Source organism: Pongo pygmaeus, chromosome 7 (genome assembly GCF_028885625.2).
Source record: "Pongo pygmaeus isolate AG05252 chromosome 7, NHGRI_mPonPyg2-v2.0_pri, whole genome shotgun sequence".
Taxonomy (NCBI): domain Eukaryota; kingdom Metazoa; phylum Chordata; class Mammalia; order Primates; family Hominidae; genus Pongo; species Pongo pygmaeus.
This window is the reverse complement of record NC_072380.2, coordinates 103,395,857-103,418,576: the sequence shown is the minus strand read 5'-3', so window position 1 is coordinate 103,418,576 and position 22,720 is coordinate 103,395,857. Positions and strand designations below refer to the sequence as shown.

Sequence of the window (22,720 nt, the reverse complement as noted above, 5' to 3'; positions counted from 1 at the left end):
ACAGACAGGTACACTCTTTTATCCTTGTGTAGAAGTTACTTTAATTTTTTAGTATTTAAGTTATCCTTAAAATACAACATGAAGCTATTTTACCATATATAATTTACTTAAATATTTATTCTTAAAATAACATTATTTTTAAATAAAATATATATGTGAATTTAAGAATTCTTTTCTCTAACTCCAGTCCTCAAATGTGACCACTGTTAATAAATCCACTTAATATAAATATTATAATAGAAACGGCAGCAGCTTGATCCTTACAAGCTGTATTAGTTTCCTTGGCCTGCAATAACAAAGTATCAAAATATGGGTGGCTTAAAACAATAGAAATGTATTATTTTATAATTCTGAAGGCTAAAGTTTGAAGTTAAGATGTCAAAGCCATGCTCCCTCTGAACACATCAGTTCTCTCAGATTTATTATTTCCTTTCCTTTGCTAAATTTAGGTTTTATTTGCTCTTGTGTTTCTAGTTTTTTAAAGTGGAAGCTGAGGCTGTTGACTTGAAACTTTTCTTCTTTCTAATACAGACAGTTTCATGGGATAATTTTTTATTTGAGGATTGCTTTAGAGCATTCCACAAATTTTGGTATGTTGTGTTTTTTTTTCCAATTCAAAGTACTAATTTCTCTTTTGATTTCTTCGTTGATACATGAGTCATTTAGCATGTGCCTTTTTTAGAAAACTTTATGTTTTGATTTATTTTAGGCTCACTTAGAAGTTGCCAAAAAAATAGAGTTCCTTTATACTTTTCAACCAGCTATGCTGCCATTAAAAAAAGTAAAATAAAAGTATGTCCTTTGCAACAACATGGATGCAGCTGAAAGCCATTATCCTGAGTGAATTAATATAGAAAAAGAAAATTAAATACCCATGTTCTCACTTACAAATGTGAGCTTAACAATAGGTATGCTTGGACATAAAGATGGAAACAGTTGACCCTGGGGACTCCAGAAAGGGGGGAAGAAGGGGGCAAGGGATAAGAGACTGTCTATTGAGTACGATGTTCACTATTTGAGTGATGGGTTCACTAGAAACCCAAACCTCAGCATTACACAATATACTCATCTAACAAACCTGCACATGTACCCCCAGAACTGAAAATTAAAATACGTGCGCATGTGCGCGCACGCACACACACACGCACACCGAGGAAACTGCCGCTGATGCAATACTATTAGCCATAGACTATTTGGATTTCACAAGTTTTACAAGCATTCTTTTTATGTGTTCTATACAATTTTACTGCATGTATAGATTTGTGTAACCACCCCAAAATCAGGGCACAAAAATGTTCCATCACCTTAAAGAAACTCCCTTGTACTGCCTCTTTATGGTCATACCCTCATCAGAACTCCAACTTCTTCCAACCTTCTTATCATCCTTAAACTTACTTCCTCATCTGTGCTGTTGTCCTGGCCCTTTTAAATGTTCTTTTATAGTTTGAATGTTTTGTTAGGAGAGCCTTAGCTAGTACACTGTTTTATTATGTTAATTTTTGTGTAGTTTTTGCTTTGTGGATAATGAAAGGGATGTTTTTCTGTTCTATTTTCTATCTTGTTACTGCTGGTTCACACAAATTACTGGTCTTTCTAGCTCCTTTTTTTCTTTCTTTTTGGTTGCTCTCTCTTCAATTCTTGTTTCTTTCTTTCTCAGTCTTATCTCCTTGTCAGAGGAAAAAAAAATGTATTTTTCCTTTACTCATGATGAATAATTTTCTGACTTCTGTTTCCCCACCTTCTAATATCAGTGCCCAGAAAGTATAGGGCAGGCTGTTACAGGGGTTAGTTAGCACTGTCCAAATGGTCAGGAAAAACTGTAGTGTGTTCTAGATAAAATCCGTACCCAAGGGCACCTAATCTAGCTGTGGAGGTACAGTGGCAAGGTTATCAGCCCACCATTAGTGGGCTGATCAAAGCGACTTCCCAAACATCAATTTCTGACAGAAATTCTATATTCCTAAAAAATCTTTAAAAGATAGTTTTGACAAGAAAAACTGCATCAGAAAATTTACAAGTATTTGATCAGAGACCGTAGCAAAGGAAAATGTGAAACATTACTATCAAGTTAAAAGGTTATTGTAAGGCAACAGTAACTAAAATTTTTATGTTTACTCTTGACAACTATTATAGTAGTGCATGAAATTATTAGAACAGTGACTATTTTCCTTTTCAAATTTTAAAACCAAAAGTAAAATTCTTTATTGTATAAAAATAGAGATTATAATGCAGACTACCGAAATACAACATATGTATAATTTACCCTAGAAAGGAAAAAAATATTAATTGTATTATATCTACTGCAATTTAATTATGAGGTTTTTTTTAAAGTCGTGTCTTCAGTGAAGATAAAAATCTCATTATGTTAATGGCTCATATGAAGAGATTGGAATAAATGATTCAAATAATAGATAAAAACCTTTAGGAGACTAGAACAAAGAGATGGAAGGCAGCTAAGATAAATGACCAGCTGCAAATAGCCTTGGTGGAAGGATAAGGAGGAAGAGGAATAGTGTAGAATTGAGGAAATAATAAAAGTGAACAGCCTAATTTTCAGATTCAAGAGCAGAGCATCCTAATAGAATTGAACAAGATACATTTTTGCAGACTCTGACTAAAAATTAATTATTAAAGGATTATCATAGCTACCACCATCTGTGTATGGCTTCATACTTCTCAACATAAGCAATCTCTATATGAGAGGCAGACATGTTTTAAAAGAAAGGATTTGGGACCAGATGTTTTGGATTGGGTTTCCAATTTCAATACTTAAGGCTAGTAACATAATGAGTGTTGCAGTGTCTCAGTAAAATGTATATACTAGTAGTGTCTGTTTCAAGGATTGTTTTGAGGATAAATTAGGATGATTCACAAAATGTAGTAAGCCCTCATTAAAATGTGTTAGCTAGTGTTAATATCAAAGATAACCCAATTTATTGTCAGAAACTTTTTCACTTGAGATATAAATAAAGTAGGAAAATCCTTGGCTTCCTCAATTGGCTCAGCTTTGCATCTCTCCGATTTTTGACCAGGGCAAACCTGTAAACCTGTGTAAAAAAATAAGTAAGACAAAATATATTTTTTAAAAAAAACAAAACAAAACAAAAAACGTATCCACCAGGGCCATGGTCAGGATATCATCTAGCCTCTGCTTAGGAATTCTGAGCTCATCAACTTGTGTCCTCCAAGCCACAGCTTTCCCCCATATTTTCCCAGTCTACATGTGCCTGGGTGTCTGCCACACCCACCACCAGCTCTGATTTCTGCTGCTAACTCTTGTGCTCTTCCTTGAATTTAAACCTATTTCACTGATACCCAACAATCTGTGGAGCCCACGCTAACCCTTTCTCCACAGGTTAGACCTGGGCCTCTAATTATTGGCTTCTAATTCTTCATCAGCTGGTTCAGTGCTCTTCTGATTTGAATTTCAGTTCTTCCTAGATAACCTTGCCACTGTACCTCCACAGCTAGATTAGGTGCCCTTGGGTACGGACTTGATCTGGAACACACTACAGTTTTTCCTGACCATTTGGACAGTGCTAACCAACCCCTGTAACAGCCTGCCCTATACTTAAATAAATTCTACGTATTCTGCTTACTTTTGATACCCCACCTTTCCCTTTCAAACCAATTATTATTTCCTAGGATACCTTTAGCAAAACCAGTCTCAATTGTGGTATAATTAGGTATAAACCTGTGGAGATGTTTCATGAGATAAGAAATTGAAGGTTGGATATCATATGGCTCAATAGTATTATCTGTCCCACTTATTTATTACACAGGTTTACTCTGAAGTGAGAATCTATATACAAAGCATCTTTTGCATTATAAATTGTATGCACATACATACAACATTTCATTTCTGGCTCACCCTTCCTCTGCCTTTCTAGTCATGCCTTTGTTTCCCTGGTATGAATATCTAATTATATTGTTCTCCCTCACTTTCTTATTTCTCTTCTTTCTTCTACCCCCGATCCCCTATGTCCCTTACATTTTACTTTTGTCATCCAATAGGTTCCCATTTCTATATGAAAGTTCAGCTCTTCTCTGAGTCCAGCTTTTACACTAGCTCTTATCCTCTCCCTGGTGCACATAGTAGGACTGAACAATCAAGGCTTAAGACCTAGTAGGTGTACGCATGTTCTCACTCATAGGTGGGAATTGAACAATAAGAACACATGGACACATGTGTGCCGCCCACCCCCGCCTTCCAAGGTGCTGGGATTACTGGCGTGAGCCATTGCGCTTGGCTTAATCTTTAAGTTTTTTGTCTCCTATGTTGTCTGGGCTGGTCTCAAACCTCTGGCCTCAAGTGGTCCTCCCACCTTGGCCTCCCAAAGTACTGGGATTACAGGCATGAGCCCTCATGCCTGGCCTATATTTTACTTTCTTCTAAATTTTTAAAGCTTTATATTAACCAACTCATATTAATTAAGCAAAAAATTAAGAGTTGAGATTTTTGTCTGAGAAAATATATGCACTGAATAGTTCATGACTAGACTAAATTTAAGAGTCATAGAAAAACCATGGAAGGGGCTTGCCTTTGTGTAATTGTGTGGATAAATCCTTCTGTGGTAAGTAGAATAAAGGTCTACCAAAGATGTCCACATTCTAAACCCTGGAACCTGTGAATATGCTACCTTACATAGTGTCTTAGTTCATTTGTGCTGCTATAACAAAATCTTTGTGACTGTGTTATTTACAAACAAATTTATTTCTCACAGTTTTGGATGCTGTAAAGTCCAAGATCAAGGTGCCAGCCAAATCGGTGCCCAGTGAGGGTCATTCTCTGCTTGCAAGATGGTGCCCTGTTACAGCATCCTCTGAAGGGAATGGATGCTGTGTCCTTATGTGGCAGATGGAACCGAAGGGCAAAAAAGGGATGAACCCACTCTCTCTAACCCTTTTATAAGGGCCCTAATCCCATTCATGAGGACTCTGCCCCCATGACTGAGTCACCTCTGAAATACCATCACATTGGTGACTAAGTTTTAGCATATGAACTTTGGGGGACACATTCAAACCATAGCATGTGGCAAAAGGGACTTTGCAGATGAGATTAAGTTAAAGATACTGAGATGAAAAGGTTTTCTTGGATTATCCATGTAAATAATCACAAGGGTCCTTATAAGTGAAATGAGAAAGCAAGAGAGTCAGAGTCAGATTTGAAGATGCTTCATTGTTGGCTTTGAAGATGGAGGAGGGAGTCAGCCAGGAGGTAAGGAATGCTAATGGTCTCTTGAAGCCAGAAAAAGTAAGAAAATGGATTCCCCACTAGATCTCCCACAAAGGAATGCAGAATTGCTGACTGCTTGATTTTAACCCAGTGACCAAGGTTAACCATTTTGGACTTCTGACTTTCAGAATTATAAGACAAATTTGCATCGTTTTAAGCCACTAAGTTTGTGGGTAATTTGTTACGGCAGCAATCAGCAACTACTACATCTTCCTAATGGTTATATATATATATATATATATATATATATATATATATATGTAATTGGTAAATTGAAATCCCCTCCCATTATGCAGGCCAGTGTTAGAGACAGCTGAGTAGGATCAGTTTAGCTAGTCTGACTAGTTAGTGTTGACTAATGTGGCTAGGGTGATCGGTGAGATCAGTGAGAATATGTGACAAGTGAGGCTGGTAACAAGCTGTCCAGGCAAACAAGGCGGTATCCCTCAGAAAGACTGAGTGACGTGAGGCATATCAAGTGTCAGATGACCAAAGAGGGAGAGCAGCCTTCAGCGTGAATGTTCAATAGGTGTGAGAGGAACCAAATGGGAAACAACACTCTACCCACACTTTCACTAAAGGTGAAAGAACAATGAGTAGAATGGCACACATCTGAATGCCACTTAATTTAAGAGCATCATGTACTCTGGGCTTAACATGAAGCAAGAAAGAATGAGGACAGGAATTCTATCAGAAAAGAAGACAGTTTGACATTTCATGGGCTGTAAATCACAGAGAATCTAAAGAAAGATTATATACAGAGACACCACATAGACAGTAAGAATGTTTTAAACACAGAAAACATTGAAAGAGAAACTACAAACTAGGAAGAAATATTCACCTTATTTATTACAGGTTTATAACTTTCAAAAGTTGTCTGAGACTGCAGGGGTTGGGCACTTCATACAGGCTGTTGCAGCACGGAGAATATCCAGAGAGTATTTTCTGGAAAACAGGAAACAAAGAGGCTTTCTATGACAAATTAACAATGTTGCCAGTTTGTCTGCTTTGGTCAGGCAGGTATTGCAATCCTTTAGACAAGAGGTATCTGTGAGAGAGAACATGAGAATGAGAGTGAGAGTGATTTGACCTGTTTGACTCCATTACCTTCTGTTCTTGGAACTGTTGGCTTAAAGAAGGAAGTAAAAGGAGTGGGTCAGTCTCTCAGTACCGGGAAACATAGATCAGTGTCCAGTCGAAGAAAGTTTTACATTTCTCCATAGAGCAAAAGGTCCACATATTTAATTTATGAAGGTAAAGAAATTCTTACAATTCTTTCAATATATTTCTTTAATAGTTAGGAAATACACCTGCTGCTGTAATTGATAAACCCCGAAATCTCAGTGACTTAACACAATAAAGTATATTTCTTACAACACTTCAAAACCGGTGTTCTTAGTGGGCAACTCTCCTATAAGTAGTGATTTAGTTTGCCAAGATCCTCCCTTCTTGTGCCATTTTCACCATGTGACTCCTGTGGGCTCCTTTGGGGTTCTTTCTTTCCACTTAGCTTTGAGTAGAAAAGAGTGTGGAGGATCATACAAGGGAGGTTTTCATGGCCTACATGGTCTACAAGTAATCTACATCACTTCCACTGACATTCCACTACCCAGAATTTGGACATATGACTACCCCTAAGTGCAAGAATGGCTGAGAAATGTAGTTTATCTGGGTTTCCAGGAGGAAAAGAGAACGGATTTTATAAATAAGTAAAATTTTAAATAAGAATTATAATTAAAAATATTAAATGATAAATAGACGAACTCCCTAGTGGAAAAAAATGGCCAATACCATTGACCAATAAAAATATTAAATATTCAGAATCATTAAGGATAAAACTAAGATACAAAAACATATTTCCCTATTAAATTGTCAATATTAAAAATAATGATAATACCATGTTATTTTCTTATGCTGCTGAGAAATAGACAGTCTCAGACACTGTCTCAAAAAAAATGTGTAAAAATGTTTTTTCAGGTTTCAGAGGACAATTTGACAATCTATATCTGAAAGACTTTTAAATGTGTATAGTCTTTGATCTAGGTTTCCAATTCAAAAAAATTATCAAGAATAAATAATCAGAAAAGTATTCAATGATTCAAAGATTTCTGTCTTTCATATTCTACATCACATCGATGAGCAAATCATGTTAGATCTAGCTTCACAATATGTCCAGAATCTGATCCCTCTTTCGACCTCCACTCCTTTGTTACCTATAATCCAATTTTCACACAGTAGTCATTGTAATCTTTTTAAAACTTATGTCAAATAAGGTCACTCTTCAAAAGCCTTTAAGAGCTCTATAGTTTTCTCATCTCAGAGGAAAAGCCCAACTGGCCCCATGTGATGTACCCCATCGCAGTCCATGACAAACTTCTCTGGTCTAATATCTACTTTCTACCCCTTCTCTCCTTGCTCCCTTTCATCGGGCTACATAGACTTCATTGCTGTTCCTACATGAACCAAGCATGCTTCCTCTTCAGGGCTTTGCTGTTCACTGTCCACATTTCTGCTTCAGTGTCAGTGAAGCTGATCCTATTCCCTCCATGTAAAAAGCAATGTGCTCCCTCCACCCACCTTTCCTATTTCCTTCAATAATATTTATCTCCATCTGATATACATCCTTGGTAAATTGAATTTTGCTTATCTTCCTGTGTTGTGATGTCAGGAATTTTGTATCCCTTAAAATAGTGCCAGGCACCTAGAAGGTGCTCAGTAAACATTTGCCAAATGAATGAATAGTAAAATATTATAAAAATTCTGAAACATTGAAAAATAGGAGACTGGTTAAATAAACTGGGATGGTTGACTTAAAGGCCATACAGTCAGACAAGATGGAATCAAAAGCATAAAATAAATGAGAATGTGATTCTGTATCTCACTGGAGGAAGTGCTGGAAATACCAATTTCCAAATAGATAACGGTTATGTTTCTTACCCAGTTGGTTTCTGAAACCATCGGAAAGGGAAATTTCTCATCCTAAAAGTTACTTTTACATGTATCAACTAATTCTGTGGTCTCAAATAGATTTCTCTGTGAAGTGTGTGTGTGTGTGTGTGTGTGTGTGTGTGTGTGTGTGTGTGTGTGTGTGTGTGTGTGTGTGTGTGTGTGTGTGTGCGTCCAAGGGCTAAATGGATTTTTTTAAAGTAATCTTATTATTTGCAGATTATATTGGTCATTGGTCAGCTAGGGCTACTACAAAATAATACCACAGACTGCATAGTTTAAAGATCAGAAATTAATTTTCCCACAGTTCTGGAAGCTCCAAGCCCAAGATCTATGTCCAGCAGGGTTTGGTTTCTGGTGAGAGTTTTCTTCCCGAGTTGCTCGTGGCCTTCCCATGATGCATGCTTGTGCAGACAGCGAGCAAGTGAACAAGCTTTTTGTGTCTCTTCTTCTAAGAACATTCATTCTACCAGATTAGGGCCCCATTCTTATAACCTCATTAACCTTAATTACGTCCTAAATGTCCTGTCTCCAAATATAGTCACATTGCAGATTAGGCTTTAACATGTGAATGGCAAGGGGAGGGGCACACAGTTCAGTCTCAGGTATATTTACCCTGTTTATTAAAAAAGCAAACAGTCACTAAACCTATTTTGCATCACCTCAACTAATATTGCTTTTTCCTAGGCTTTCTTTTTAAGATTTATCCAAAGATCCTGAGAATATACTGAGTTAAACTAATAACCTTTTGGAATACTATTCTAGTTGAGATCATTAATCTGGAAACACTAGCAAAGCGATTAAGTGATAAGAATAATTCATTAAAACCAAATTTTGTTAGTAGGAAAAATACACTGTTCAAAGGTTAAATAAATGTTTTAATGAAGAAAAAGAACTCACTTTTTAAAAACTGTTTTGTCGGGCGCGGTGGCTCACGCCTGTAATCCCAGCACTTTGGGAGGCTGAGGCAGGCAGATCACGAAGTCAGGAGATTGAGACCACCCTGGCTAACATGGTGAAACCCCTTCTCTACTAAAAATAAAAAAAAATTAGCCAGGCGTGGTGGCACGAGTCCGTAGTCCCAGCTACTCAGGAGGTAAGGAAGAGTTTTTTTTTTTTCTTTTGAGACGGAGTCTCGCTTTGTAGCCCAGGCTGGAGTGCAGTGGCATGATCTTGGCTCACTGCAAGCTCCGCTTCCCAGGTTCACGCCATTCTCCTGCCTCAGCCTCCCAAGTAGCTGGGACTACAGGTGCCTGCCAGCACGCCTGGCTAATTTTTTGTATTTTTAGTGGAGACAGGGTTTCACCGTGTTAGCCAGGACGGTCTCGATCTCCTGACCTTGTGATCCACCCGCCTCAGCCTCCCAAAGTGCTGGGATTACAGGCGTGAGCCACCGCGCCCAGCCCTGGAGGCAGTTTGCAGTGAGCCGAGATCGCGCCATTGCACTCCAGCCTGGGTGACAGAGCGAAACTCTGTCTCAAACAAAACAAAACAAAACAAAAAACTGTTTTAACCCTAAGACACACACACAAACACACACATTTTTCAGAGAAACTTGTTTGAGACAGTGAAATGTACCCGACAGTGATCCTTCAAGGCAGCCATGATAATGCTTAATTACACACCAAGCTAGCTGTGTAGGGTCTGGAAACATCAAAAAGTATTTTTGACCAAAATAATTTGTTACAACGGTGATAAGTGGTCACATTTTCAATGTATGTTGGTAATCTTCCCAACTTCTTACAATTGTGTTTATCTCCATGGTAGGAAGGAATGGTTTGTCTCAATATTGTCCCAACCTGTAACCCCAGCATTTAGTACCAAATACTTATGTTAGTTAAAAGTGTTTAAATCAAGGGGAACATGAATTTAAGGTAACAGTCATCTCTCTCTCTCTCTCTCTCTCTCTCTTTCTTTCTCCCTCTCTCTGTAGGTTATTAAATAAGCCGAACTTGTAAAAGTATAAATCAGAAATGTTTATAGTTTTCTCCAAATACTGCCACTAACAAGGCCATTTTAAATTCCCCTTACCTCCTGTAGCAGATATCTTATCACATTATCACATCTTGGGAAAATTCTATAATTTTCCAGTCCATTTCAGTGATTAAAAACCCACTTTGTCGGCCAGGTGAAGTGGCTCACACCTGTAATCCCAGCACTTTGGGAGGCTAAGGCAGGTGGATTGCTTAGGAGTTCCAGACCAGCCTGGGCAACGTGGTGACACCCCCATCTCTACTAAAAATACAAAAATAGTTAGCCAGGTGTGGTGTCACACAGCCTGTAGTCCCAGCTATTCAGGAGCCTGAGGTGGGTGGATCACTTGAACCCAGGGGTAGGGTGGGGGAGGTTGGAGTGAGCTGAGATCATGCCACTGCACTGCAACCTGTGTGACAGAGTGAGACCCTGCCGAAAACAAAAGCAAAACAAACCAAACACTTTGTCTAAAAATCAAATTTCCTATGCAAATTGAAGATTTTCTCTTTGTGGCTAACTTCTAGCATTGTGGCTTGAGGGACCTAACACAGGGAAGGAGGATATGGTCTTCCTTTTATTTCTTTCCTGTTACCTACATTAGGGACAATATATTTTGCCTCTGGTTCTCAGCTTTTTCTTCCCTCTTGGATATTCTAGCTTCTCCAGTGAGCGGACACAAGGAGGAATCAGAAAGATTCATTGGGCCATTAGTGAAGTCTTCTTTCCTGTGTTTGACATTAATTGCTGGGCCAATAATGACTGTCCATTGACAATGCCCTCTCGATGGCAGGCACTCAAATACTGGATTTATAGAGGAGACACAAATGTGAGTTATTTCAAAGCCTTCCCAATCCACAGCGTCCTGCTTCACCTCATCTAACCCTCCAAGGCCCTTGCATTTACTGGTATACTCCACGGGCTCTTGTCGCTAGTTATTTCACCCAGGAGTTAGCTTTTTTTGTTGGTGTCAGCATGATGGCATAAGTGCAGCTATTTTTTGTGGCGCTCACTTTGCCTACCAGAAACTTATATGCTCTCATCAAAGCAGAAGTGATAGCTGAGCTGAACCACCGGCCTTTCTGTGTGCCCTGCCATCATTCTCGAGTTGTTTTTTGTTTTTCCTGTTCACACAGACTTTCAGAAGATTGACTAGCCTATGTCCTAACCTAATGTATAACTAGAAAAATTAGGTGCTGATTCTCCTTTTTTTCAGACACCCCCAGACTTTGCCAGTGACTCCCTTAGAGTCTGTCTCACTTGGCTTTTTGGGGAGGGGCAGGAGCAAGCCACAGCAGTGCCTCCCAAGCCAAAAGTCATGACTCCAATAATTCCCATTTACCTCCTTCCTATTCTCCTGTTTATATGGACTGAGGTAATTGTGGTTATTGAGGGGCTAGTTCTGCTGATTTAGTATATGGGGTTCCATCCTCATTTTTAGATCCTAGCTATGTTTTGTATAACAGGGAAAGTTTCATACAACTTCAAGTTACATGTCCTCTATTGAATTTTGCATTTCACTCTTCTGCATTCCATTCTTTTCTTTTTTGGAATTGTTTGCAGAGCTTTTATTTTATTTTACTCTTATTAGCATCCTGTGAGATGCAGGACAGCTACTTCAACTTTGCTGATGAAACTGAGACGGTAAGAGGCAACCTAGGACTAATTACTTGAAAAAAAAAACCTTTACTGAGCACCAAATATGTATGTGGTGCTGCGCTAGATGCTACAAAGAAACAAGTAGTCTCTGCTCATGTATATGTGTCAAATAGAATAAAACTATTTTAAAATGATGTTATCATGGTAAAAAAAAAAAAAAGTCATGCAAATATAGTAGGGGAGAACAGAATTTCAACTCTGGCATTTGAATGGGCATTTGAAAGGATTGGCAAGAACACAAAAGGTTGGAACTCGGGACCACAAAGTCCGTAGGTTTGACCTCTTAAGTTTTCTTGCAACATCAACACTAACAGAACTCCCATGATGCCTCTTTCTGAAGAACTGCTCACCTGGGAGGAAACCATGTGGTCTTGCCTTTTCCCCAAAGTGTTTGGAAATAATACAGGGAAACAGGATCTCTTCTAGTTCTATTCCACATCTATACCTTAACTTTCACTAGGCTTCTCTACTGCTGCTCTGGGCTGTTGACTGGCTCTAGCCCTTTGTCTTCCTCCCTGGACTCTTCTGTGACTACAGTTAAGCCTTCAGCCTTCCTCTATTATTCCTGCAAAATGTTGTGCCCTTTTAAATTCCTGAATATGGCCTTATTCTCTCAGGATTATTACTCTGTCTGCTGGAAAATATACTTCTCATATTGACTTTAGAATTTCATATTAAACTTCCTTCCAAAAGCATAGTGTTCCTTACAGACCTCTCCTCTGTCATTCTCTATGTTTTTCTTAAATGACCTGTTTGTAGCTGGACTAGATCATTATATAAGGCCTCCAATAAATCACACCTTTCTGCATCTGTGCCCTTTTGCATGTGACATAGCCACATCTTCCATCAAGAGACTGAATTTATCCCACTGCCTGCTTCAATATACGCTGTCCATGTCACTTTCTCTGACCAATAGAATGTGGCAGATACAGTCATGTGCGTTCCAAAACCTTGGACTTATGAGGCCTTGCAGCAACTGCCTTTGGCCTCCAAGGACCCTACCCCGAGACTGTCATGCAATGAAGAAACTCACAATGAAACTGCACGTGGAATGAGAGGTTCAGCCAACCAGATTTCTTGGCTGAGATCAGTCCCCAGCTGATTAACCCTAATGATTATTAAAAAAAAAAAAAACAGTACATTGATAATTAATCCACTAAGTTTTAGGATAGTGGATTCTTATAAAGCAATAGATAAATAAAACAGAACATTGTACTAAAAATAGAAAGCAACAGATAAATCCACTAGAAGTTGGCACTGAAAGTACAAAGCAATAGATAAATGTAGCAAATTGATATTGCTGTAACAAAACCCCAAGTATATGGCATTGTCTTAAGGGCCAGGCACAGAACAATACTGAGGAGGAGTATGTGAAACTAGAAGAGTAGGGAGGAAATTGCTATTGGAGACTAGAAAAACAGAGGTTCACCAATTAACTGTTGCCTGTAGTAACTTAGAAAATAGAAAATGTTCCTAATGAACTTGTTGATTTCACTAAAGTAATTTCCATGTAGAAAATTAAAAGCGACAACTAGCTTCTTTTAGCTGTGTTAAATAAGGTATTTTAAGAGAAAGTTTTCATTTTCTGTTGATGCCATAAAAATTACCACAAATTTTGCAGCTTAATACAAATTTAATATTTTATAGCTCTGTAAGTCATAAGTTTATCATGGCTCTTATAGGGCTAAAATCAAGGTGTCAGCAGGGCTATGTCTTTCTAGAAGTTCTAGGGGAAGATCTATTTCTTTGCTCTTTTGGGTTGTTTGCAGAATCCATTTCTTTGTGGTCTAGGACTAACATTTGTATGTCCTTGCTGCTGTTAGCTGAAAGTCTTTCCCACCTTCTTGAGCACATACTCCTTGATCTCTTCCTCCATCCTCAAGCCAGCAACGGTAGGCTGAGTCCTTTTCTCATTTTAAATCTCTCCTGTGAATATCTCTGACTACAGCTGAGAAAGGTTCTCAGCTTTTAAAGACTCATAATTAGGTTTGGCTCACATGGATCATCCAGGATAATCTTCCCATCTGAAGGTCTGCACCTTGTAATCATATCTGCAACATCCGTTTTGCTAAGTAAGGTAAAATATTCACTGGTTCTGGGAATTAGAGCATGGACATCTTTGGGGAGGCATTATTTTGCCAACCACAGAAATGAACTAAAGTAGGAACTTTCAGTTTGCAATTGAATTTAGAGGAAATATAGGGGGCTTAAGACAGTCTTTCATCCAGCAACAGATTCTCGATGTAAGAAATGGCCTCAGAATCAAGTTCAAATCAGGGATATGGCTGTAAAACCCTCCCTGAAGACCTCTGAAAGACTCAAGCAGTGACTTGGAGACTTCCTTAAATAGACAATGGAGCATCTAAGAATTTGAAGGGCCTCAAATGTGACCCAAACATAGAGAAATACCTGTCTCAAAAAAAATATTATGTTGGTGGCTTTGTGGGCATGAGGTAAACCCCATTCAGATTCATTGGAAAAGCCTACACATTTCTAAGGAAGTTGTGTCAATTTGGATTAAAAGGGATGGAGGCAGTTCAAAATGAAAAGAGGCCTCTGGGTTCCCAACTTTCTTTGCGGGGAGGCAGGCTGAGAAAGCTATGCAGCTGCAAACAGGAGCCATTTCTTATGAAAAAGACCAGACTTAGTGGGAAAGGCCAAGAGCCAAATATAGGAACAGATGAGGAAAAGGAGTAGCAACAGAGGCAGACTGTGCCCTAATAAGGAAGCATTCCATGCCTCTGGGGTCAAAATAGCTGGTGACATGGGCCCAAGTGGATTTCAGAATTCTGTGGTCCCGTGTATTCTATGTACCTTCTATTCAGAATGCCCCCTGCCCCTTCTTCTGTCAGTTGTTATCCTGTTCTTGTTCCACTGTTAAATGTTGGGGGTTGAGATGGCTGGGAGAGAAGAAGGGCACATGCTTTGTCCTTTTAGTTCACAGGTCTCTGGATCAACAGATGCTGTACCCAAGGAGCTGGACCTGTGGAATTATCCCCCAGGAATTTTGACTGCACCTGGATTGGATTTAGGTGAAAGATACATAAAGTTGACTTTAGTGATTAAACTAGACTTTGGGGTGTTGGGAGTGGATAAGTGTAGTTTGCCTGTGAGGGGGACGTGAACCATAGTGACCAGTGGGCAAACTATGGTAGATTGTTATATAGTAGCATCCAATGGATCATGCCTTGCTGTGTTCCACACCCCTTTGCAATGTGACATTGCTACTCTTCACTTGAAGTGATGGAATCTGTTCCTCCACCAGCCTTGTGACTTCCTTTGATCATGAGGAGGCCTCTAGGTGCTCGTTTTTTTCCAAGCAGGAGGCAGGCTGAGAAAGCTATTGATGGTGGGAGAATGTGATAAGAAGCGATGTTTGAGAACCAGAGCCTAGATCTTAGGGGTCTCTTACCTTCCACCATCATCCTCTTAGAATAGTGTTCTGAGAACACGAGGTATATGAAGAAGTCTGGAATAAAGACTACATGAAGAGAATTGCCCAGTGAGCCCAAATTTCCCAGCTGAGCTTAGCCCCCAGCAAACCTGCCAGCTGAATGCTGCTGCCTGAATGTTCAGGCAAGTGTGACAGAATTGCCACCCAATCAACTAAAGAATCATAGAAAATAACAACTCATGTTGTTTTAAGCCACTGAGTATTGGTATGGTTTGTTAATAGTAGATCACTGAAACAGCAGCTTAAGTACATTAGATCTCACATTATTATCTGTTTATAGAGTATTTTTATTCCAATAGACACATTAGCTCATCTCATGAATAGAGATGGCAAAGTATCATAATCATAATCATAAAAATACCTTGGATTGATGAGTATTATTTAACAACTATTGAGAAACCATAAACCATAGTATGATCTTTAAACTAGAATGACGTAGTACTCATCTCATAAAAGCCTTTTGCTTTTTGTGGAAGTTGAGATTGCTGCAAATATAATCTCAGTATATCTACTACCTTTTGTAGTGTAAGAAGAGTCACTGTCATGAGGCTCAAATGAGTTCTGCAGTAGAGAAACCATATAATGAAGTAAAGAAAAAAACAAACAACAACAAAAAAACCTTTATACTGATCACTACATGGGCAAAAAAGAAGACAGTTGTAGAGGTATGATGGAATAAAAAAAATTGATCAGTCAGATGGCAAAACTGTCATCTTCATCAAAAAGCCAAGAAATGTTCTTAATCTTTTTGTGCCAAACATTTTGTTTCAGTAAGATTCTGGGACTGTGTATATTTATTTGTTCATTCACTCAATTGTTTATTTGACAAATATCGAGTGTTTACTAATGTGCCAAGCATTGTGCTAGATACTGGAGATCTAGTTATAAATAAGATAGATAGGTTTCTGACCTCAGAAATTTGGTTGGGGCTGGAGTTGTCACAATGGAGTGTGACAGGTAACATGACAGAATACTATAGTAATAAGATTTTGTTGATTTTTCTTATAATTTTCTTTAACTCAATAGTCTCCAGTCTGCAGTTATAAAAACACTGCTGTTCATTTTTGTAAATTACAGGCACTTTTGCAGGAAGTGCTACATCTTGATTCTGTACTTTCCAGGTTCCTGGAGACCTAGAAATGCCCTTATATCATATAGGGATCCTTATATTGTATTGTATCCTGATGCTACTGACCAACAAAATATGCTGTGCCAGTGAAAACATCATTATTTGATTTCCCCTTAGGATTTCCAGCTGATGCCTAAGTGGATTTTTCTGGAAGAAAGAATGTATCTTTAGAAAGCAGAGTGAGGATCCTTCCTAATGTAATTTGAAACATAGTTTCATATGTCTAACTTCTGCTTTGCCTCATGCTCACTGAAATCTACAGCTAGCCTCATTTTCCACTTGTTTTTGACTCTCTCAGGCATCTTGAGGACTGAGATCATGTCGTAGTTATCTTTTAGACTTAGTAAATGAGTAATAAATGTTTCTTTTGAGTGACTCAAAAATAATTGCAGAAAAATTATCATCGTAGATCATTACTATTTTTCTATTGCATTTTTATTCGGACATGTTCAAAACTTTAATTTTTTTTTTTTTGAGATGGAGTTTCACTCTTGTTGCCCAGGCCGGAGTGCAACGGCACGATCTCAGCTCACATCTACCTCCGCCTCCTGGATTCAAGTGATTCTCCTGCCTCAGCCTCCCGAGTAGCTGAGATTACAGGCATGCGCCACCACGCCTGGCTAATTTTGTATTTTTAGTAGAGATGGGGTTTCTCCATGTTGGTTAGGCTGATCTCGAACTCCTGACCTCAGGTGATCCACCCACCTTGGCCTCCCAAAGTGCTGGGATTACAGGCGTGAGCCACCACGCCTGGACTCAAAACTTTAATTTGTTTTCATATTCATGTAAACTACTTTTGGATAATATGACAAACCACCAAAGAAAAAAGAAAAGAAAAACATATAAAACATGGCAAGAACTATGTTTTTAAAGAAAAAAGTTTCCCCAATGCCTAGCATACTAAAAAAAAATTAATACATTGTTAGAAAAAAAAAAAAAAAAAAAGAAAAAAGTTATTCAGTGATTCTTGTCAAAGCATGGTAAGGAAGACTGTATTTAGGGCTATAGTGATAGGTATAGGGACCATGGCAGCAGGGTCTTGCCATGTTGAAGAAGAGATTATGCTCAATTCTGAATACAGCATGGACAAATGGGAATTTATAGCCTAGGAGCATGCAGGACAGAGGCAGTAGATGGAAAATTACCAAGGAAATATCAGGGATAAGGGGGATTCTGACTAAACCAAGCAAACGGGATTCTTGCTGAAGACAGAACAGGAGTTCAGGCCTCACATGGGGGATGCTGGAGGATGAGGAACCTGATCAAATATCAATATTGAGAATGGGGCTTCTTGCTAAATTAAGTTAGTAGGGTTTTTTGCTAAAACTGGATTTTATAAGGAAGTGCAGATGGGCCCAGCAGAAGATTCAGAAACCTTACTTGTTTGACCAAGCAAAGAATCTTTGTCAGTGCTTAGGGATTTTTGTGTTTGAACTCTGTTTTACAAGTAAAGGATTATTTTAAAACTTTTGTCTCAAGAAACTTGTTTTTCGTTGTTTGACGTTATTCATAAACCTACTTATTGTATATGTGTCAGGGACAATAGGCTACAAAACCAAAACTAAGATGACAACCTATTTTGTAAAATGAAACTTGTAAAAGGCAACACACTGCGTAGTTACAAAAAGGTACTGTTACCAGAGTTCCAAACCGGTCAGGCCAACATTCCTGTTGTTAAAAAAAATCAATCAGGAAAAGTAGGGAATGCTGACACTTCCGCAAAGATCTACTTTCTCTTAGATAACAGATGTTGAAAACTGATTTCCTACAAAAAAAACCCTAGAGAAGGAATTGATAACCCCAGGAAGATGTTTTCTTTATATAACTGCTGCAAAGTTTGACAGCAAAGAGTCAGTCCCTCCTCCTCTTTAGGGGAGGTAAACTTGATAATCTGCTTTCGCTCCAGTTTTCTTGTAAGCAAGCCACAGGCCTTTCCTCTTCGCTAGCCCCTTTCAGGCTGCTTTTTATCCGTCTTTCCTAGAGAAAAGGACTTGTCCCCCTCCGTCCCATTTACTCTCGACCCCCTTTCAGTTACTTGGCATCTTCCTTTCCTCGCGTTTCCCAGTTGGTCCTAATTTGTTCCCCTTTTCTCTGGCTGGCTGGGCTCCCGCTCCTCCACTCCCGCTCCTCCCACTCTGCGGGTTCTTTCTTTCTTCCTCCCCTCCCCTCCCCCAGCCATGCCTCCCAGCGCGCTTCCCTTCCCCCGCCTCCCGGTCCTGCACCCTCCCCTCCCCCCGCCTCCTGCCTTGTGACACATCCCGGGCCCTCTCTGAGGCGGCAGCAGCAGCAGCTGCAGCGGCAGCAGAGGCAGCAGCAGTAGCCACCACTCCGCCGAGGCCGCAACCCCGGCTCGGCCTCCCCAGGCCCCGCCGTTGCCGCAGTCATGGCTGCTGATGGGGTGGACGAACGCTCGCCTCTGCTGTCAGCATCCCACTCCGGAAATGTCACTCCCACCGCCCCACCGTACTTGCAAGAAAGCAGCCCCAGAGGTAAGGCCAGCGTAGATCCCTCTACTTTGCAAGGAAACGCCCAGAAGAATAAAGACCTGGGAGCTCTAGCTTGGAGGTGGAGGTGAGCCTCTCGCTTGGGCTGAGGAAGGATGCTGACTGTGCCGTCCCAGGCAAGCCCGCCTGCCTGATAGCTTCTCCGCAGGGTTTTTCTGGTGGTGGTGGTGATGGTGGTGGTGGTGGTGCTGGTGATGGTGGTGGTGGTGGTAGTGGTGGTGGTGGTGATGGTGTGTGTGTGTGTGTGTGTTTGTATTTCAACACTTCTTACCCAGGGCTACAGGATGTGACATGAATTTCCAAAGCTCTGCTTAGCTGTTTTCAGAGCAGCCCCTAAGCGCAGCTAGGAGGTGGTGCAAATCTTTCACAATCATTCACAAATCCTTTTCCGTTGCTGAGAAACCAGGAGTATTGCTCACCTTGGCATCTGTCCTTGAAAGGGCTTTAGCTTGAACAATATGCTTCTGCTACCATTCACCCAACAGTGCTCTGTTCACTCAGTGAATTGCCATACCCAAAACGAATACAGTTAATCAATATTCCTAATATGTCTGAAATTCCTGCCCCTCCTTTTTACTCCTACTTTCAAGGAGTATGTGTTAGATTTAACTGTGAATGAGAAGGAAGGACCTTACTTCTGATAGAAGGAAAGATGGGATATTTTTAATACATATCTGGGTGAGATTAAAATTAACTTGTAAAAAGTAACCCAAATTAATACTACATATATTTCTATTTTTTTTCTCAAGAAGAATAAAAAAAGATTAAATGCAATGGGATCTGGGGAAATATGGAATCTATTTACCATACTATTTGATTTATTTAAAAATCGATCGTTGTTCTAAGCCTTTTAGTTGATTACTATAGTAAATAAATAAGGTGGAGTCAGGCGTTACAAGAAAATGGAAGGCAAGACTTAAAAAAACCCACTTAGGTTAGTGAAAAGATTGGTCAAAATGGCACTTGCAAATGTTCCTTAAGTGCATCTCTCTCTTTTTTTGGCTAAATATGAGCAAAGTTTAAAAATCCAAGGAAGCAAAAGTTAATGATTTTGAAAATATAAGTAGGTAATGTTTCTTGTAATACAACTTTTTAAGTTCAAGTCTGGAATTAGAGCTGATGTAGAGCAGGTTGAACTTGCTTAGTATTTAAAATTTCTATTTAACATTTTATAACTTCAAAATCAACTATCTAGATCTTAATCCATACTTAACAAGAAGCAAAACAAAGGAAAAAGATGCTTAGCTGTAAATAATTCAGTGTGAGCCATGGCTTGAGAAATAAGGTACAGAGACTTGCCCACAGAAAACTTACAGGTCATTTTTGTTGGTCAGCATTAAACTTGTATCAGAGGACACCAGGCAAGAGAATTTCCTCTAATGGGCCAATTTGATACGAATATTTTACTGTTATCTAAATCGTATTATGTAGAATAGACTTAAACACTCACTAATGAATGTTTCAACTTCATCAAGTCAGCCTTTTATGGCAAAATGTTTGGCGGTTTATTAGGAGACAAAGTTTCAATTTAAGTAATTGTCCTATAACCTATTTTCATGCCCTCAACTAGTGGATAAATTATTTTTAAAAAATGGTTACCCTCAGGGACCTGCTTGTAGACATCTTTATTATTTTCCATATATTTGTTTAACCTAATAAGATTCCTCAGACTACACAAGTATAAGTTCCAGTTCAGCCACTGAGAAAAAGTAATGTCATTGTAGAAAACTTTTAACAACCAGAGAAATTCAATGACTTAGCAAAAAGCTTCTTCTGCCTTATGGTAGAATACATTTTTTCTTAATTGGTGAATGAGACAGGTTAGATGATTAGAGAGACTCTTAATTTCATATGACATAACACTAAGGAAGAAGCATAAATGAGAGGTAAAAGCATTTTGTTTGCATTTTGACAGAATATTTTTCTTCATAAGTAACAAACATTGTAATAAATATTATGAGTAACACACAAGATCTGGAAGACCACCACTATTCATTCATTTATTAATTTATTGGGAAGCACAATGTGCCATACACTGCTCTAGGGGATTAAGAGTGATCAATCCCATACCCTCATGAAGCCTATATTGTGTTAGGGAGAAAGAATAAATAAATACATGGCTGAATTATTTCAGATTGTAAAAAAAATTCTATCACTAGATCAGATGTTTTTGGTAGTTGAAAACCATTATTAGGCTTGACAGTTGGAATTCGATCAGAAATAGAATGCACTTCCTGATAATGAATTTTAGTTCATGATCCCATTTACAATTATTCAGACTTTTATTTTTTTAAAAAAAGAAGTTAAAAGCTATAACTAGTGAATATTTTCTCCAATCCAACCCTTTTCTCTTTCTTTTACCTTCTAAAGTACAGGAATGTTAGTTCCCACCTCCAAGATGAAATAGTCCATTTCAGGTTGAAAGTTGGTGGAGTGTTTATTTCTAGACAGATTATTAATAATGTAGCAGGGAGCAGTTAGTATTGTGTGTTTGGTTTTAGCACAAGAAAAATCATGTGTGGTCTGTGTAACAATCGGTGTTGGTTTCTAAGTGGAGTGTGTCTAGTGTTCTCTACTGTCAGTATTGGATTCATGCATAGGAAATCGCTTCTCTCCTGCTTACAGTGCTTCATTTAATATACTTGCCAGTTTTTGTTTAGGTATAGAAATTAAAATTAAAGAGAGTTTTAGGCTCATCTGAAAGGAGATTGGAAGAAATACCACAAAATTTACACAGTTTTGATGTATTAATTGATTCCTTTATACATCTGCTAATTTTGTAGTTAGGATATAACAAAAGAATATGACCTTTGAATTTATAAGATTTTTTCTGTGAAAATTGTTTATATCTGGGGTTGTCTCATTATGTATTCCGTATGGAAATGGGATTATATACTTCACTATAATTCATAAAGGGAAAATAATAATTTGTTATACAGAGGCAGACAGTTTGATTTACTTTATTTCTTTTATTATTCAGCAAATAAATATTTGAGTACCAGCCAAATCTGTGGTAGGAGAGGAAAAATAGACATGGCTCCTCTTCCAGTGTAATTATTGAGAAATAAATTATGTAATCACACAAACAAATACAAAATGCAATGTTGATGAAGACAGTGCTGGAAATATATGCAATACCTTGAGAGTATAAATTAAGATTTAATTTTGTTGAGGGAGTCGGGGAAGGCTTTCTTGATGCTTGAATGAGATCTGAAAGTTGAGCAAGAGTTAACTTGGCAAAAGGTGGACTGGAAGACCGTTATAGGCAAAGAAAGCAGTATTGGCAAAGCCATCAGCAGGGTGGAGTATGAGAAATACAAGGAACTTAAGGAAGGCCAACGTGGCTAAAATGGAAACAGCAAAAGGAAATGCACTGCAAAATGGGATTGGAGAGATAGGTATGGTGGATATTCTCCAAAGACTCTCTTTCCCCTTCAAAGAACTATGTCTTCTGATATTCAGTTTCCTCCCCTTGAATCTGGGCTGATGCCATGACTTGATTTCGACCTCTAGAATAAGGTAGAAAATACACTGAATGACTTTGGAGGGTAGGTCAGAAGAGGTTTTACAGCTTTTATCTTGGTCTTTTGTAAAGTACACTCTGGGGAAAGTAACTTGTCACGTAAGAAGTGGAACACCCTGAGACTGCCATGCTTTATGGAACCTGAAACTAGCCTCGTAGAGAGAAAGATGCCTGACCAGCCCTCAGACATGTGAAGGGAGATGCCATCTTGGATGCCAAGCTCAGTTGAGCCTTCACATGACTCCAGCCTTAGCCAAATTCTTACTACAACCACATGTGGCCAACTTGTTCTGCAGCA

At 38.8% G+C, this 22,720-nt stretch overlaps 1 protein-coding gene and 1 long non-coding RNA gene across 5 annotated transcripts in view; one reads left to right on the top strand and one right to left on the bottom strand.

Annotated features, from left to right (window-relative positions):
• Positions 1-22,720, top strand: part of PIP4P2 (phosphatidylinositol-4,5-bisphosphate 4-phosphatase 2) — a 78,080-nt gene that overhangs the window by 10,783 nt on the left and 44,577 nt on the right. The window contains exons 3-4 of one of the 4 annotated variants that reach the window (XM_054497729.2): positions 14,750-14,844; positions 16,513-18,884. In XM_054497729.2, coding sequence (XP_054353704.1) covers positions 18,779-18,884 — 106 coding nt within the window. In that variant the 5' untranslated portion in view covers positions 14,750-14,844; positions 16,513-18,778. Of the gene's footprint in view, positions 1-14,749; positions 15,932-16,512; positions 18,885-22,720 lie in introns of those variants that run through there. The other 3 variants (XM_063668960.1, XM_063668961.1, XM_063668959.1) reach the window with 3 other exon arrangements.
• LOC134740022 (uncharacterized) lies at positions 1,438-21,305 on the bottom strand. The gene is made up of 3 exons (XR_010127256.1): positions 18,941-21,305; positions 6,078-6,181; positions 1,438-3,047 (listed from the first exon to the last, which is right to left on the bottom strand). It is a non-coding gene; the product is annotated as an uncharacterized LOC134740022 (long non-coding RNA).